At 40.9% G+C, this 17,608-nt stretch overlaps 1 protein-coding gene across 1 annotated transcript in view; it reads right to left on the reverse strand.

Annotated features, from left to right (window-relative positions):
- Positions 1–17,608, reverse strand: part of THSD7A (thrombospondin type 1 domain containing 7A) — a 209,338-nt gene that overhangs the window by 34,135 nt on the left and 157,595 nt on the right. The window contains exon 4 of the mRNA XM_060247698.1: positions 7,995–8,826. Coding sequence (XP_060103681.1) covers positions 7,995–8,826 — 832 coding nt within the window. The remainder of the gene's footprint in view (positions 1–7,994; positions 8,827–17,608) is intronic.

The raw sequence follows: 17,608 nt of genomic DNA on the forward strand, positions 1-17,608 counted from the left end.
GTCCCACCAAAACCCATTTCACATAGTATAAACTTAACAGGCTGCAATGGGGCAACTGTTGGCCTCCAGCTCTGCCATTATTGATTTCCCCCCACAATGATATACATACCCTTTGTTCTAATTTACAGTGAAAATATATTGCATGAATGGAATAAGACATCAAGCACTAATTTTGTGGCAGCTAATGATGAACAGCTTGTTCTGTTGGTGAGACAGAATGTCCTTCAGACAAACTGAAAACATTGTTTACTATTGGTGATTGATCAAATAAACATCTCTACACCACTATCAGCAAATGGGTATATGGAAACAAATCAAAAGAAATGATGCTACAAAACAGGAACACTCTGAATCAACCCCTTCCGAGACTCAATTTTCAAAAAACACTTCACTTTATAGTAAGCATTAATATTAGAATGTGCCTTTTACTGAGTTTAACCATTGCTCCATTTAGTCAATTACAGTCTACTTTGACAGGCAGCAATTCTCCAGAGTCTCAGGAACAGCTCTTGCTCATTTCTGCTACTTGGTATCCATTAAGTAAAATGGCAGCAATGCTCCCTCTAAACTATAGAGTCTTGTGAGCAAAAATTCTACTTTGTGAGCTACTGGCATTAAAGTTCTGATCAAGCAATTCAGCTACTGCATAAATTAGTTTGCTCTGGGGCTATCCTTCCTGGGCTAAGACAAAAATGTGTGAGTCAGAGGCTAAAGAACTGAGAGCTAGCTCACACTAACTCAGCTACGAGGGAACACTGGATAGCAGTGATCAAACTTGGGACCATAGCCATGCAGAATACATCACACTACAAAAAAGGGGGTGATTTCATTAATCTTGCAGCTGTTGTCAGTATCTGTCTTTCAGTATAGGAGCAAAATACAAGAACTGTAGATATATAGAGGCTGTTTTAAATTTTGCTGGATGTTCAGTATTGTGAATAGAGCCAGATTCTGCACAGAGGTGCAGCTTTAGATTTAAAAGAAAACTTGCCACATGCTAAAAATACTATATGAGCAAATTAACAAGTCTGGTTTTCAGCCACATCTATTCACAAATGCATTGTGTTGTCTTATGTTCTGGATAATATGAATTTGTAGGCACTGACGGTGAGGACTTAACTAGACTTATAAAGAGAAATGACGTTGCTGCTTTTCCATGTCTGTTTGCCCCTTCTTCCTCGCAACACAGAGATAAACACTGTGATGATTCTCCACACCCACTTCCCATCCTCCTTTTCTGAGAGAACCTAAAAGGCAATATGGGAATCTGCATGTGTGGGAGAGGGCTTGGACTTCACCCTTGCTCTCCCTCTCTCTGGTCATCTGGGGAGCCACCATGTGATGGACTGGTTATGTTCCACCTCTCTCTAAGAGCAACCAGTGGGAGCTGACAGAATGTTACAGAGAGAGAGTTGAAAAACGGTAGTTAAGACAACCGCTGAGAATTGGCAGCAAGGGAAAAGAGTTTGCTTGACTGACTGAAGCTAAGGTGCATAAATTAGTTAGCTTATTGCTAAATGAGGGGTAGGGTTGCCAAGTCAGACAATATCTGGGGACTTTGGAGGTGGAGCCAGGAGACTTTCACATTCCTTAAAATAAATAAAAATACACCAGTGCAGTTCCCCTGAATACAGTCTTCATTTTCTTGTTCCTCCAGCAGATGTACATCCTCTGTCTGTCTCTGTCTCTCTCTCTCACACACAAACATCAAAATAAACACATTGCAATCTCACACTGTTGTGATCTTGCTGCAGCAATTTACTCATAGAGTTGTTGAATGTATCCATCTGCTGTATATTCAACCAAGTTCTTCAGACTAACACAGGGAAGAAACCAAAGGTTCTAATTTACTCTTTACTCTCTATTTTACTGTGCAAACGACTTCTGAAAGGAATGTAAAACAAACCCGCCGTTTGTTGGGAAGGGAAGTTTCCCTTCCTTTTTAGCAGTCCACTTGGAGCAGCCATATTATTCTGCCGGCTCGCTGGCTCACCCTGCCCCCATTCATCCTGGCTCCTACATATTTAAAGACACACACAACTTCTAAAAAGCAAGCTGTTTCCAAGCTCCTTCTAGCCTTCTGAAAAGGCACATGGTGTCTGTTGGGGCAGGGCTTCTCCCTGCTAGCCAGCTGACTAGGGGTGGGAAGGAGCCTGGAAAACCAGGGGATCCCCTACTGGGACTTGGGGATCGGGAAGCCTAAGGGGAAAAATCAATTTGTAAACAAAAGGTCCCAAATGGTGGAACAGGGAAACAGTTCAAAAGCTTAATGGAAAGAACGTTGTAACCCCTACCTTACTTTCTTCAGTGTTATGATCAAATCATAAATAAAAGTTACCTTCTTCATTTAACCCTGTGAGAAGTATTTCAGGGAAAGAAGCACACACACCAGTGAAGATCTTGGCCTATATATGTTGTAGGATATGAATAAATACTGGCAATATGTGAATGGAACAGTGTATGAGCCTTGACTTCAATAACTCAGTGAAGCATTTCAGTGAGGGCGTGTTATTAAAGGTGGCTGGATGACCCTATCCGCTGATGTCTCTGTGAGTGAGAGAACCTGAGAGATGAAATGGTCATGTATTTCTAGAGATTTTACAAGAGATGAGAATAATAGTGATATGTGATTACCTGGACTACTTGAACACTTAACCTATTGAGATAGAGATGTAGAGGGTGGTAGGCACAAACCACCACTTAAACTAGTCTCTTTGTTTTGCTATGTGCAGTTTGAGGCACATATATAGGCTATGTGTGAGCTGCTACACATCCCTTCCCCTCTCTGCTATCTGACTTTAGGTCAGTCATGAGTTTTATGTCTATGCATGGACAATAGCCAGTTCAGGTGAGATCTCTGAACATAGCTGACTAACATACATCCCATGTGACTAGAGAACAGGAGCACTGGGAGACTATATTTGTTTATTTGTTTGATTTACATCCCACCCTCCCTACCAAGGCAGGCTATAACAGACATGTTATAAAACTATTTTTTAAAAAAATCATAAGGCTAACTAAGGTGTAGGTGTAATTTTTACCTTGGCATTCCATTCCAAGAAATGGACACAAGCGAAGCTGGAACTTTGAAACAGAGTCTGATCTTAGACTTCATTCCATTCTTCCCCTATTCCCCAGTCCTTGGCTTGCACACTTCCACAGAGTGCATTAAACTGTTTAACTCTTACCCTCTCAGCTGGTGGGTTTCTCCTTGACCTATCCTGGAATTGAGTATAAGTTCCTACATAAGCTGCCCTGCACCTGTCTCCAGTTATACCAAAGTTTGCATCCTCAAGATTTACTGCCCTAACTCAGGATTCGCAAAATAGTATCTTGCTTCTTCCCAGCAGGGTGGCCAAATGGTCATCTCCATCCTGCTCATTTGTCTCCATAAAGAGAAAACATCTCCACTCAGCCTGAAATCTGAGGATTTCATGGCTTATTTCCCAGGAAAGAGGGTGATCTACGTGGGGGCGAGTGTCTCTTGTTAATCAAGATATCCTGCATTCTTCTATCATAACAAACACAACACTTGCTAATTTTGCTGCCTGCACATTGCCCTAAACTATGCCTGACATCCAATGATTTAAGATTTGGGTGGGAACAATTCATAGCACAAGGATACCATATCACAAGTTGTGATTACTTAAAAATTATGAGGAAAAAAAGGGGAAAGAGTAATGGTAGCTGTGTCTCCACAATGTCTAGTTAGATCATCTATAGCAGAGTGATTCTCCTTCACAGCAGTCATGGACCTGAGACTGCATATATATTTTTTCCCAGCCGGCCAAGTAACAGCATGGGGGACTTCAAGGTCAAGAAAATGAGGGAAGTAGATTAAACTCCCTCTCCACTTTTTGCTATAGCCACAATCTGGATCTTTCCCCTAAACAACAGCTATTTACAAATTGAAACATTAGGGGAATCAATTACATATCTCACACAATTTCATCTAGTTTGTTTCTGATGCTCCTTTTCGTTTTGTGGTATTACACTGGCCTTTTATTGAAGGAGGCTTGTGAAAGCCTATTTTTGTTTTCTCTGTGACAAATGGTACAACACTCACAAGATTACCATGAGTCATTTATTTTGACAACTGGCCATCATTCTTATTGAGCATTGTTAGTAAGCAAGTCTTTGAACCTTAGAGAATAATGAGTGGTAACCCAACAGTGAAATCTCTGTTATTCATTTACATTTTGAGAACTAAATAACCACACTAAGAATGCTTTTCAGCTACACTAAACACAAAGCCAAATTAAAAAGAAAAGACAAATAACAGAAGATGAGGTTGCAATCATTTACTTAAATAGGCACAGGAAGAGTAGAAACAGAACCTTTCAGATGGGGATCCAAAGCTCTTTTATGAGCAGTTCAACTGAACACCAATGAGATTACTTCCAAATAGGGATGGGCATGAAGCAAATCACAAATTGTGATTCGTGCTAAAAACAGCTGATTCATGGTTCATCTAGAACTGGTTCATCTGACCCTGCCACACCCAGACACAAAAATGAACTGGACTTTTTTCTTGGCATGTCATTTGGTTCATGTTTCCAGACAGTCTGGCATGATTCCCCAGCCCCTTGTGCTTCTAGTCTGTTTCCAGTGAAACTGACTAGAAGCTGCAGTGCCACTTTCCCCAGCCCCCTGCAACTTCTAGTCAGTGTCACTGGAAACTGAACAGAAATGTAGGGGGGTGGGGAGAGCAGAGCTGCCACTTCTAGTCAGTTTCACTCCTCTCCAAGTTTCCTGGGGATTAAATGGTCCAGAAGCTGCGGGGTGGCTTCCCTTTCTTTTCTCAGCTTGACATACTCATGGGAGAGCAGTTTACTGAAGGCACCTGCTTTGGCGGACTATAGATCAGTCCTCAAAATCCAATTCACACCAACCCTGGAGAGCAGGTAGAGGAGAGTTTGCTGAAGAGTTTGCCACAAGTGTGGCATCTCTAGCCCACTCGGTGGCCATTCTATATTTTCCTGGACTGAATGAACCAACAAACCATGAATCATTCAGGAAATTGGGAAAAAAACCACAAAACAAACTAAACCACCAAATCGGGCAACCCAATGAACCACAAAACAAAATGAACCACCCATTCTTGCATTCCATGTCCATCCCTACTTCCATGTAAATATGTTTAAGGGGTAAGGAGGAAACAGGGAATGTACATACAAATCCCCAAATCAAATAAACTCATCAAATGAATGCCTACTGAAACAACCATGCAAAGTATCTTAGAAGATAATTTAGTTTCTGAACACATGGGAATTCAGAACAGTAGAGAATAATGAGAGGTTTCCCACGCCCATATTTTAAGATATATTATCAGAGTTTTATTCAATTTAGTAAAGAAATATCCTGCAATATATGAAAAAAATAATCTAATCAAAACCAATAAGCACTGAGAAGACAGGACTGGAAAATGCTGTGCTGAAGGATTTTCTGAAGCGTTTCTCAACCTCTGTTTTCAAGAATTCCAGACACTGCTGACTTCTCCTTTACAGCACCCCTCCCCCACCCCCAACACACACATAAAACAAAGAGGGGGAAAAACTGATATATATCCAACTTGAATGCCTATACTTTATCACATGGTGAATGTTCCCTAGTCCAATATTTCTGTTCTCACGGACTCTCTAGCCATTCCCCAATAAAGGCATAAGGGAATAGAAAGTTTTATTTATGTGCTTCACAGTCTCTGTACCTTGAACAGGTATTGAGGTGCATCCTCAAAATTTGCTCATGTGGAGTTTTGCTGACCACCTTCTAAAACTATTTCTCCCTTTGAATTTGTAGCTCATGCCTATTTTTATTACGTTTCAAAATATTGCTGTCTTTATGTAAGTTCCTAGTTCTTTGTTATGTTAAAAAAAACAGCACTGACAAACTCCTTTTGGACACATTGCCATAAAATTCACTATCTTTCAATTTTTTGCTCTGCAATTCTCCAAACATCCCAACTACCATCAGCCTGCCCACCAAGAAGGAAAGAGTTTAGCTGGGACTACATGATTTGCACACAGAAGGTCAGTCACTTGCCTTGCCCACTAATGGATCTTGAGTAACTAATTTTAGGAAAGGCCTTTCTCCGTCTGATATCCTCAAAAGCTAGTCAGAGCAGCCAATACTGAACCAGAACCATAGGGCTGGCATAAGCCAGCTTCGTGAGTTCATCATCCCAAAACCTGAGAAGCACTTAATTTGTAACAGGAGCAATACTCAATTGCTAAAGGACAAAAACAATGGCTTTACTTGCTGACCCACCCCCATCCCCAAAATTCTTCTTGTTCCCTTTTCCTGAGCAAAGCAGGTGCAGTGAGGCACTTGTGAGCAGAAAAAATCTCATAAAGGGAAAGGTATTATAAAAAGAAAAAAGGTGTTAAAGCAAAACTGCACATCATCAAACATCATGAGGAATTTGGCTCTCAGTGACCCATATTTTATGCTTACTTTGTACATTTTTTCCACAGAATAATATGTCATGTTTAATGGAAGTGCATTAGGTTTCCTATGCAATGGCAAGTTTTAAATTGAATAAGATGTAATAGGACAAAGTTATCATCCTAGAGAAATGATCAACAGCTAAAATTAACTCAAAGACAGTGGGAAACAAGATAGCACTGTTAGAAGGCCTGTACATTGAGCAGCAGGGAGTCAGAATTTTACTTAGCCACCTGCAGTACCCGAGAAAAGGATTTAAAAAGGCATACTAAATTCAGAGAAAATGGAAATGGAATAGCAAAACAGAGAAGACGACCAATTTCAAATGAGGGTTAAGTGTACTGCACTTCAAAGTGGAGCATGAGACTACACTTCTAGGAGACCCACCTTTAAATCTTTCTCCCCCAACTGACTCCCATGCCCTGACTTCATGAATACTACAAGTTCAGGAGGAAAAAAGAAAACACAGCATTTCTCCCAGCTACAAATGCTTATCCACAGAATTCAGCTGAAGATGCGAATCCATATGTGTATTCCTTCCTCTTTGCATACAAATATATTTATCCCTCTTAAACGGATGGTGAAGTCTTTGTTCAGTAGAGTGCACATCACAAATCTTGGAATAAGAGTAACCGGGTGGTTTTGGAAGTCACCAATTTATCAACCACTGTTCCCCATACATAAAATGGAAAGAACAGATTGGTATTATTACAAGGATGGAAAATAAATTATCTGAAAATGTTAGAATTTGTGATACAATTAGGAGATAAGAACAAAAGGATTATGAGATCCACATACATCAGCAAGGAAACAGAAGTAACAATACCCAGCGATAGTCACAATCTTAAAACATCAGAATAAGAACAGAAAACGGTTCCAGATATAAATACAGAGCTCAGGATCCTCAGGTTAGGCATGTACCAGGCAGGCACCACAACTAGCAAAGGACCCAGCACTCCAAAGTGCTGCCTTTCTTGCTTTGCATAAAGCTCACAAGACAGCCAAAGGCTGGGAGAAAATGCCCAAATTGGGAGAAAAATCCCAAACTACACATTCTGCCTCTTCTGGATTAGGGTTCTGCGTAGTACCAACAAGGGCTCCAAAAATCTTCAGAGCCTGGGTTGCTGTATTTTGTACATCCCTCTAAAAATTTCCCAATCAATATGCAATAAATTCATGAAGTTTTTCAACCAATATTATAGAGATCCGATTCCCCAGGATTCTCCAACACACTTTGCTTTGATACGGAGGATACTGAAGTGCAAAAATCATGGGTTATAGCCAATAAGATCTAGCATTCTGGGTATTTTCACAATCTACGCTATGGTACAGTTTGTTTAGCAGGGTTCAGTAAAGAAATACTCTGTGTGGTCAGCATTGGACATGGTTGAATATTGAACATAATATCTTAATTTTGACAAAGATGAGCATGTAGAAACAAATTGTGTCAAGTCAGTACATCAGAATGCACTATAAAAGCTGGGGCTTTTTTAAAATGTCCAACTGCTTAGCAAGAGACAGATATATACTTAAACTGAAGGGGAAAATACCTCAAGGCAACGGTTTTTCCATTCCTGTGAGTACACGTCACCTGCCTCGTCTGGTATCCAATTTGTATGTCCCAATATTTGTTCTCTTGTCTGTTCTGTCTGTTACGATTCCTTTTTTTCTTAATAAGCTCACGGGCTTCAGGATCCCTTATTGCTTTCTCCTTGTCCTTTTCTTTTTCTTTGTTCTTTCCACGCTTTCTTGCTTGCCGTATGTGTCGTGAGTGGGGCACTGAACATGTACTCCATGGACCCACACTTAGACTATACATGCTTTCTTCAGCAGTGCATGGAGAAGAACTGCAAACCTGAAACTCAGTCAAGTTAGGACAGGCAGAGCCCCCAAACTGAGGTGGGGCAACAACATGGCGAGAACGGTGCTTCAGCCCTTTGCCACAGGTCTTGGAGCACTCCGACCAGGCCAAGAACTCAGACACAATGCAATCCTTCCGGCAAGGGATGAGGCATCCCTGCTCCAGCTGTGGCTTAGGCTCAAAATATTCACATATTGTGTCCTCCACTACAACCCCATTGGCTTTTTGGACACACATTACGTCTCTTGTCTGAATTCCTTCTTCCCCTCTGATGCACTCTGCTGGTTTTTCCACATTCCTTGAGAGAACAGGCTGGCACTGATTCCAGTTGCCCAACTGCCAGTCATACAATTCTTTGTGCCAGTCACAAACTCGGAAGCAGTTCTGCTGGTTATCAGGCCTCTCTGCCAGCTTGCAGTTTGTAAGCAGCGTGGTCCATCCTTCCACATGGGCACACCAGACTGCACGTGTCTGGATGCCTCCTGGGCCACATTCATCTCCCATACACCTGCCCCATGGACCTAGGAAAAGAAAAAAGAAGGTTGAAATATCTAACATCCCCATACTCACTGCTTCTTCATTAACACACAAACAAAACAATGTAATAGTTAACATTCAGTGCTTCCCAGACTCTCTGTATTATTAACATGTGTGTGTGTGTGTTGTATTTTAATTTCTTACATTGTCCACATATACAATGTAATAGAGCAAACCCATGGCTCTCTCCCTCTGTTTACTCCTCTTTCTATGGATAAAGAAGACATTTCATTTTGCCTTCTTTTAATGATGAATAAATAAAATGTCTGTACTCCTGGTACTCCATCAGGGATTGATTATGCTGTCGTATAACCTATATTCTACTACCACCACCACCACCCCCCAAAAAATCAAGAGGACTCTTGTAATGTCAACTTTTTGTAAGTCTCCATTTTAAAAGTGGGGTTTTTGTACTCTTTTTCTTTTGAATGTAATAGAAAGAGTGCAAATTCCTACCTATAAAATGGAGACAAACAAAAGCTGAAACTACAAAGGCCCTCTTGAAATTCCTCCTTAATAGGGTCGCCATATTGCCTGGCTGGGTGAGTTTTATATCCAATGCCTGTTTGGAAGGTCTACCAGGTGCTTGCTAATGGCAGGCAAACTCCTGACCATTCTTTCCAATGCCTGCTGATGCTCATCTAGTTTGCAGGCAGAAGCAAACCAAGAAAACGAGAGGGGGGCATCTTTGTCGGGCATGAGGACAGAACTTCCAGCATGACCACGAAGTACCAGCATCATACCAGAGGAATGCTCTAGAACCCACCCAGAAACTCTATGAAAACAATACTGTTCTGGACAAGTCCTAGAGAGCTGCTCCAGTGCAATGCCAGAGCTGCTCCCTTTGCAGTAAGTACTCAACTCCCCCATTTCTCCCATCGGTTACCAGGCCATATCATGCCTGGCCCATTAGCTGACCTGGATTCTAAGCTTTTAATCTAAGAAAAACAAATCTCTAGGCTCTCTAAATAAGAAGACAGAAGGAAAAATGTACATCCAGATTTCTGTTTAATTTATGCAGTGAACATAGGCCTATTCCTCCTCTTTGTTGTAGCCTAGGGGTTGGATCCTCGAGTCCATCAGTGCTAGGGTTGCCAGGCCTGACTCAGGAAATATCTGGGGACTTTGGGGGTGGTGCCAGGAGCAAGGGTGTGACAAGCACAACTGAACTCTGAAGAGAATTCTGGCCATCATATTTAAAAGGACTGAGCTCTTTCTCTCCATTGGAAATAATGAAAGATGGGGGTACCTTTTCGGAGGCTCATAGAATCAAGCTCCCTGGTCCAAACTTTTTGAAATGGGGGGGGGGGGGTTTGTAGAGAGGCACCAGATGCTATGCTGAAAATTTGGTGCCTCTACCTCAAAAAACAGAGCCCCAGATTCCCATGAATCGATTCTCCATTATACCCCAGGGGATTCTCTGTCCCCAGCTGGAAATTAAACAGAATTAAAACTGCACCATGTAACAAATAAAAAACATCAATATATTTTACAAAGTGTATATAAATCAGTTTTTTTCATACAAAGTCTGGTAAGTTCACTATAGTCAGGTGAGTTTGCTATAATCGCAGTCCATAGCTAAGGACTGTTTCTTATCTCACTGGAACACAGAAAAATATCTTCTCTCTGGACATGATGTCCTTAATCCATGTCTGACCGACATTTAAGGAGCACTCCCAATGAGTAGCAGTGATTGATATTTATGACTCCAATGGACTAGTGAGTGTTAGCATACAGTTATTTCACAAAGAGTTTTGGAAACAGCTGAGAACTACACAGACTTCCAACAGTTATGACATTAGAGAGTCACCTATTTGCTTATAAAGATATATTCTTGTACACCTAATACTTTGTGTGAAAAAACTGATTTATACACACTTTGTAAAATGTATTAATGTTTTGCATTTGTTACACAGTGCAGTTTGAATTCAGTTTGGTTGTACATTTACACCCTTTAAGAGGGTTGACCCAGCTGGAGACTGACAACCCTAATTGGTGTCTTCTGCTGATGATCTTCCAAGTATTCTCTTCCCACCAGTAGCCATTTCTGGCCCTAAGAAAGGAAGGATTGAAAACCATAACAAAGCTGCAATAACAACCCATCTGAGAAATACTGACCTAAATGACCACCCACATATATAGGCAGCATGTGGCATGTTCATGTTCAGTCTTCAAATGTGGGGATCTGCTATGCATTCTGAATTCATAGAAGCAACAGCACAGAGTTTAAATGGGATTGATCAGTTGACTAGAGATGCAGAATATGAAAAGTCAGCATCTTGATATGTTTCCAAAGAATGTTTCCAGCTGAGATTCCTAGTAACTGAAGCAATACCATCTCTGATCCCACTTCTGGCTATATGTAAAAGAGATGGTGTGATTATTAAAGATTCATAATACTAAAACTAAATGGGATTTATCCAATGAAGTACTTCAAGATTAAAATGGCTTTGATCATTGGCAAAAAAGTGTGCTAACTAAAGTGTACGCTAGTTGTGTTTAAACCATGCTATTTACATGAAAGCCATGCACAGCACACCTGTGGTGGAAGTACATTTTGGGATATGCATAAATTTCTATCTATATTCAAGGTACTCAGAAAACCATCAGATAAAGATAGCAAGACATACAGCATTGAGGTTCCCCATTTTTCTTTCTTTTTTCAGTCTACATATCTGTTTTCACCAAATTTTATTTCTTTCACAGAATAGATGAAAACAGTCAGGTTATAGTGAGGTCCCCTCATTTTGCCTCAGTTATGTCATTGTCTGCCTCTTCTCTGTACTTCAGACGGGACTTTAATGTTGTGAAGGCACTGGACCAAGAGTATCACTGAATTAAATTACTATCATTCACACACATCCACATATACATCCAGTCTCTCTAAGGAGTCAGGCTATTCAGAAAAGCTGTTAAGGTAATTATCTGTCTTCAGGCCAGAACATCTGAAATAATACATGGATTTTGTAGACAGAAAGGGTAGAATGAACGAAGTAATGTTGTGATGTTTCTTAGTGAGATACATGCATAATCATATAGATTTGAACATTCAGTAGTATTTTGATATTGTACGGAAGACAGAGATTTCACTATTTAGCCTAGCCTATATTGTATGTGTGTATCTTGTTGTGGCTCCATATTCTGCCAGTAGCTCTTATACTATTTTTAAAAAATTCAGCAGTCTTTAGAATGATGTTGACAGAAACTGGTTTTTATGCCAGCTCAGAGTACTGATAGTTGATAGAGTGCAACATTCATTCTCTGTGTGATCAGTTGCTGCAGTTTCGAAGCAAACACTCCACCACAGTACACTATAGAAGAGGCACTGTAGTCAAACATTTTGCATGCAGATTCTAAAACCTTAAGCATTACATCCTTGATAGCAATGCCAGCTGGCAGAGATAGATTCACCACATGAAAACTCATGTGCTGTTTTTGACAGATTAAGTTTGAATTAGGGTTTCCAAGGTTTAGCTAGATAGCCAGGGAAATAAATGTATGTTTTAAGCACAAATACATTCCAGCAAGATTGCCCTAGTTTATCTCTAACCAGCCTTCCACAAATGACATGATCACAGCTGTATTTATTTTACTCCATGTATATTTACATTTCATATGAAGAGACTGCAAAGGTACATGGGGGGGGGGCTGCATGGAGCTTTACTCATAAACCCTACCCAAAGTTATAAGAAGGAAAATAAAATGCATAAAATCAGCATGCCTTGGGACATAATCACGGCTGAGCACAATGTACACTCCTTTACCTTCCATGCTGCAAGCCTCTGCCTTATCACATCACCACACCTTGCATATATTGTATGCCCAATTAGCTAGAGCTTCTTTAACAGATCAGACTGTTGCTGGTTTACTCTAGATGAAGGGCTATTTGCTTTGGTGTTCAGAGTCCTGAAGCAACCCCATATTCAAAAGGGAGAGTGTGGCATAACTAACCACATTCTTGATGGCTAACAACTTGTCAGCCCCCAAACCAATCTACTCCTGCAACTGGAAACAGCAAGCAAATAAAATTACATTATTATTATAGCATAATTCAAGACCTGAAGCGATATAAATCAGAAAAAAAATGCTTTCAAGTTCAGAACTGGAAAAGGTGATAAATGGCAACATAATTTAATCTGTATCTTATTGCTCTGATGCCACTTTAAGTCTAAAGCAAGGATTCTAATATTCCCATAAAACACACTGTAAACAGAGCGCATATAACTTGCAAGTTTTTAATAAAACTCTTTATGAGTTGCTGAGTTGATGCAGGAGTTTTACAGGATCTGGAGTGAAGGACTCAGAAACGATATAAGAAATACAAAACTTTGTATCTTTATGTTATCAGTAAGATGCAACCCAGCCCTGGAGCAACTAGCTGACTTTAATAATATGCAAATTGCAACACTGCATTCCCCATGTGTCACATGGGTAAAAGTAAGAAGGGCAACACAACTTATTCTGTCCCCTTTGCCTGGTGACCATGGGACATTTACTAGAGGAAATGGCTGCTGCACAAAAAGAATGCTTGGCAAGCAAAGCTCTCCTGAGTTTAAACTGATCTGCTTTTGAATGTTGGAAAGCGCATTGTTTGTCTTCAGATGTGAAACACATCATTTCAATGAGGTGTGCAGATAACCTGAAAAACTGCTGAATGATGGGGAGCAGTTTGCTCAGGGCCGACCCTAGACTGTCTGGCACCCTAGGCAAGACTAACTTCTGGCACCCCCCTGCATTGATAACATCACTGAGTCACATGGGGGGGCACCCACTTTGGCACCCCTAGAAGGCTGGTGCCCTAGGCAATCACCTAGTTTGCCTAGTGGCAGGGCCACCCCTGAGTTTGTGCCTTGCTGTTCAGTTGTTTCAGGCTGTCTTTTGTAGTCTCTTTAAAGCTTAAAGCCTCCCCACCATCTGACTGTTTCAGATTGTCTTGTGCAGTCTCTTCAAACTGTAAATGGACTGCAAAAGACAGCCCACAAAAGCCTGAAAAACAGCTGAGTGATGGGAGCAGCCTGCTCCCCACCGCTTAGCTGTTTTGGGCTGTCCCGTGCAGTCCTTTTAAACTTTAAAGACACTATACAAGACAGCCTGAAAACAGCTAATTCAGCATACATGAAGCTGCCTTACACTGAGTCACACCACTGGCCTATCTGTCATCTATTCTAACTGGCAACAGCTCTCCAAGATCTGTAGCAAAAAAACAAAAGGATCTTTCCCAACACCTACTTCCTGCATAAAGCACATACATAGGCCTCTGGCCTTCCCCATAAAATATGAAGATAACTTATACTAAGTCCAGTATTGTATACTGAGACTTGAAATGACTCTCCATGGTCTCAGAGAGAGATTCTTCCAACCCCACTACATGAGATCATGTAAGGGATATGTTAGGAATTGAAGCTTGGACCTTCTACATGCAAAACATGTTTACCTTTGAGCTATGCAAGCTACAGAGCAAGATGGAGCTTGAAAAATGTGGGAAGTTATCAAACATCTTAGCAGGAAATAAACCATGTAATGCCCAGAGTCAAGTCCGTCTTGCTATCACTTAATATATATTTCCTGGTAATGTTCTGAATTTTTGTCAGCAAGCCTAATATTCTTAAGTAACTGGAGATCAAAAGGCTTAACAGTAAAATCCTGGTGGCTTGGAAAATACTATGTTATGTTTCTCCACAATTTCTCCACAATGACATTGGACTGGTAGCCAGGGATTACTATCCGTATTATCCCTAGAAATCTCAATTCCTATATAGGCATGTTTCTCCTGACCTGTGCATATGAAGGTGTTGGGCAGGACGGCACCAGTAACACTTGATTTTCTATCTTTAAAAGAGATTTAGAAGTATATTAAAAGGGCAGCAGAAAGGACAACAATAATGAACCCCTGAAATAACCTACTCCAAGGAACCATGCTGCCTTTAATATTTGCTTAACTCTTCTCTTAAGTCTCTCTACATAATATTGTAATCATAATGGGATGGCTAAAGTTATAGATATTGTATAGTTGTATGTGTTGGATTGTTATTGTTATATTAATATTAATAAATTTATTTAAAATTGAAAAAAAAAGAATTGTATGTTACAGCTACTTCATTTATTTCTAAATGGCTGAAGTCAGACAAGCAGTTTGATCAAATGTTGTTCCTGTTTCCTTCCGAATTTAAAGTGCATGATCAGACAGAAACATCGGTCTCCTGTTCCCCAGTCATTGGCTGCCGCTTCTATTGAAGTTATTTGACACTGGGAAAAGTCCAATCTTTATGGATGCCACCACTTTCACCCCACATTTCTGCCTTTCTGAACTCCTCTTTGTGAAGTCAACCTGTTTGGGATGTCTGAACCTTCCCTTCTGTTTTCACCTCTCTCTTTTTTAATCACTTGCACATAAGCAGATCTTTGCCCAGGGCTTTGAATCACTGCTTCCATGTTTCTGCACCCAAACACTGCCAGGATTAGAAGTCCACAGGGAGGATGTTTTTGAGCAACAAATTCCTCCCCCCCAAGCCCCTCCCGCTCTTCCTGTTTTTTGGGATTGGAAAGCCATGGAAATAATTCCTAGTTAGGCTCCCCTCCTTTCTTTTCCTTTTGCTTCAGAATTGCTGTTTGAGAGCATCTCATGATCGACACAGCAATAAATGTACCAAAGTCAATGGGGCTACTCTCAGGAAAATCTGTATGAAGCCTACATCTTCCCCCCAATGTATTCCAAGGAAGAGACACACAGCAAAGGAGGCTGAAAGGGACCTCCGTATTCAGCAGAGGGATCGTGGGTCTGTCAAAAAGGAGACAGTGCTTTGGGTATGTGCTTATATGCATGCATTAAAGACAAACCAAAAAAAGGATGCTGCCCACCTGGCCAGTCCTTGGTGGACACGCAGCAATAATCTGAATGACTGATCAAAGGATGAGTGCACAGTGAAGCCAGTTCAGGGTGGGATGTCTCATAAAAACTTCCCGTTACAAAATAAAATAGTGTAATTAGAGGCGAAACCAGACTACATCAAGCCTGTTGTCTGACCACAGCCTAAATCTATTTATTAGCAAGGTGGCATGTCTATAGGTGGCAGGTTATGGGAGAGACAGAGATCTAACCTCTGCATGAAAGTCATTCACTGGATAAGGAGCCAGGCCTGACTCTTCTGAGCACCATTTCCCAACATGGCACCTGCCCCATGTTTCAAGAAAGTGGGGAAGGCAACTTAGCAGTGAGGCTTGTGGTTGTCAGGTGCTTCCCACCTTGAAACAGATGCTGCTAGACAGGCTGGAGGATGGGTGGGCTACAGGCTACATGTTAAAAGGAAAAATAAAGAGTTACACAATATACACAAATATACACAAAAGTATAAGGATTCAGCCATGAGTATAGTTACATATTTAACATAATATATTTTACAAGTGGGAATCAGCAAGGACTTGCGGGAGGCATCTCATTTCCCTCTCCTCTGCTGTTTCCTTTTCCCCTTTCCTGAAAGCCCCCATAGCCTCTCCCCATTTCCAGCATCCTTCCTCACCAAACCGCCAATCTTCATTTATCTGCCCTTTTGTCTCTAAGAATTTCCCAACCCCAGTCTGGCCTCAATAAATCCTCCCTCAAAGGCCAAATCAGCCCAGAAAAGTACCATCCCCTTGCCTTTTACTCACAAATAACAAATCCTGGAAAGCTGTAGTTACCTAACAATGGCCATTTAAGGAATCTGCTTCTTAAAGCTACATGTGCTCATTTCACCATCTGGGGGGGTTTAACCTCCTCCACACACATTTTTCTGCAAAGTTGCGGTGTTTTGCAGAAAGATCTGTCATGTCTGTTCACAGCTCCAATCACTGGATTTAGGTATCCTTACATCTGGCAGACTTAACTATTAAATATATAGACATTGTTGCATGTATGTGTTTCATGGGTTGGTACACATAACATACAGCAATCATGTGCCTCTTTTGGTTTCTGATAACTGCAAATGTAGCTCTCTGCAAGCCATGGAGTGAGTGTCACTTAACCAGACAATTCCTGGATAGTAATAATTCAAGGTTCAGTTGGACTTGGAGATATTGGCTGTGATCACACACACTAAATAATGCACTTTCAATCCACTTTCCAACTGAATTTTACTGGCAAAATTCAGTTGGAAAGTGCATTGAAAGTGGATTGAAAGGGCATTATGTAGTGTGTGTGATTACAGCCAGTGTGATTAATGCTTTCTCATGAAGATCCACTGTTGTGAAGCAGTTAAGTGTGCAAAACTAGGATTTAGGAGACCCTGGTTCATATCTTCACTCAGCCATGAAGCTAATTGGATGACATTTGTCTAGACTTTCTCTTAAGATTAACAAAACTCACAGGGTCACTATGATGACACAATTCAGGACTAGTAGCCATGCATATCACCCTGACCTTCTTGAAGTAAGGGCAAGATGAAAATGTGATCATGTGAAATGTTTGTTTATATTAAATTACTCACACTATAGAAAACTGGATGTAAAGAACAGCACTACCAAAATGAGCATGCTTGCTTTCTATGCATAAGGGTGGTCCCCCTGCCCCAATCACACAATTCTTCCCAACTGGAGTTCTTGGTAGTATGTTCAAGGCAAATTTTTATTAGATTACTGTACATTAACCCAAGGGTTAGGACCCTGAGGTGAGTCACAGAACCCTACCTGCTGGGTCACAAGTCCTTACACAGTTGCCAATATTTTTTGCTGTATGTCAGTGTTCATGCCTCTCTTTGCATGCATGGCAGACAGGAGCAGTAGGATGGTGAG

The sequence above is a fragment of the Heteronotia binoei genome, chromosome 10 (assembly GCF_032191835.1).
Source record: "Heteronotia binoei isolate CCM8104 ecotype False Entrance Well chromosome 10, APGP_CSIRO_Hbin_v1, whole genome shotgun sequence".
Lineage (NCBI taxonomy): Eukaryota > Metazoa > Chordata > Lepidosauria > Squamata > Gekkonidae > Heteronotia > Heteronotia binoei.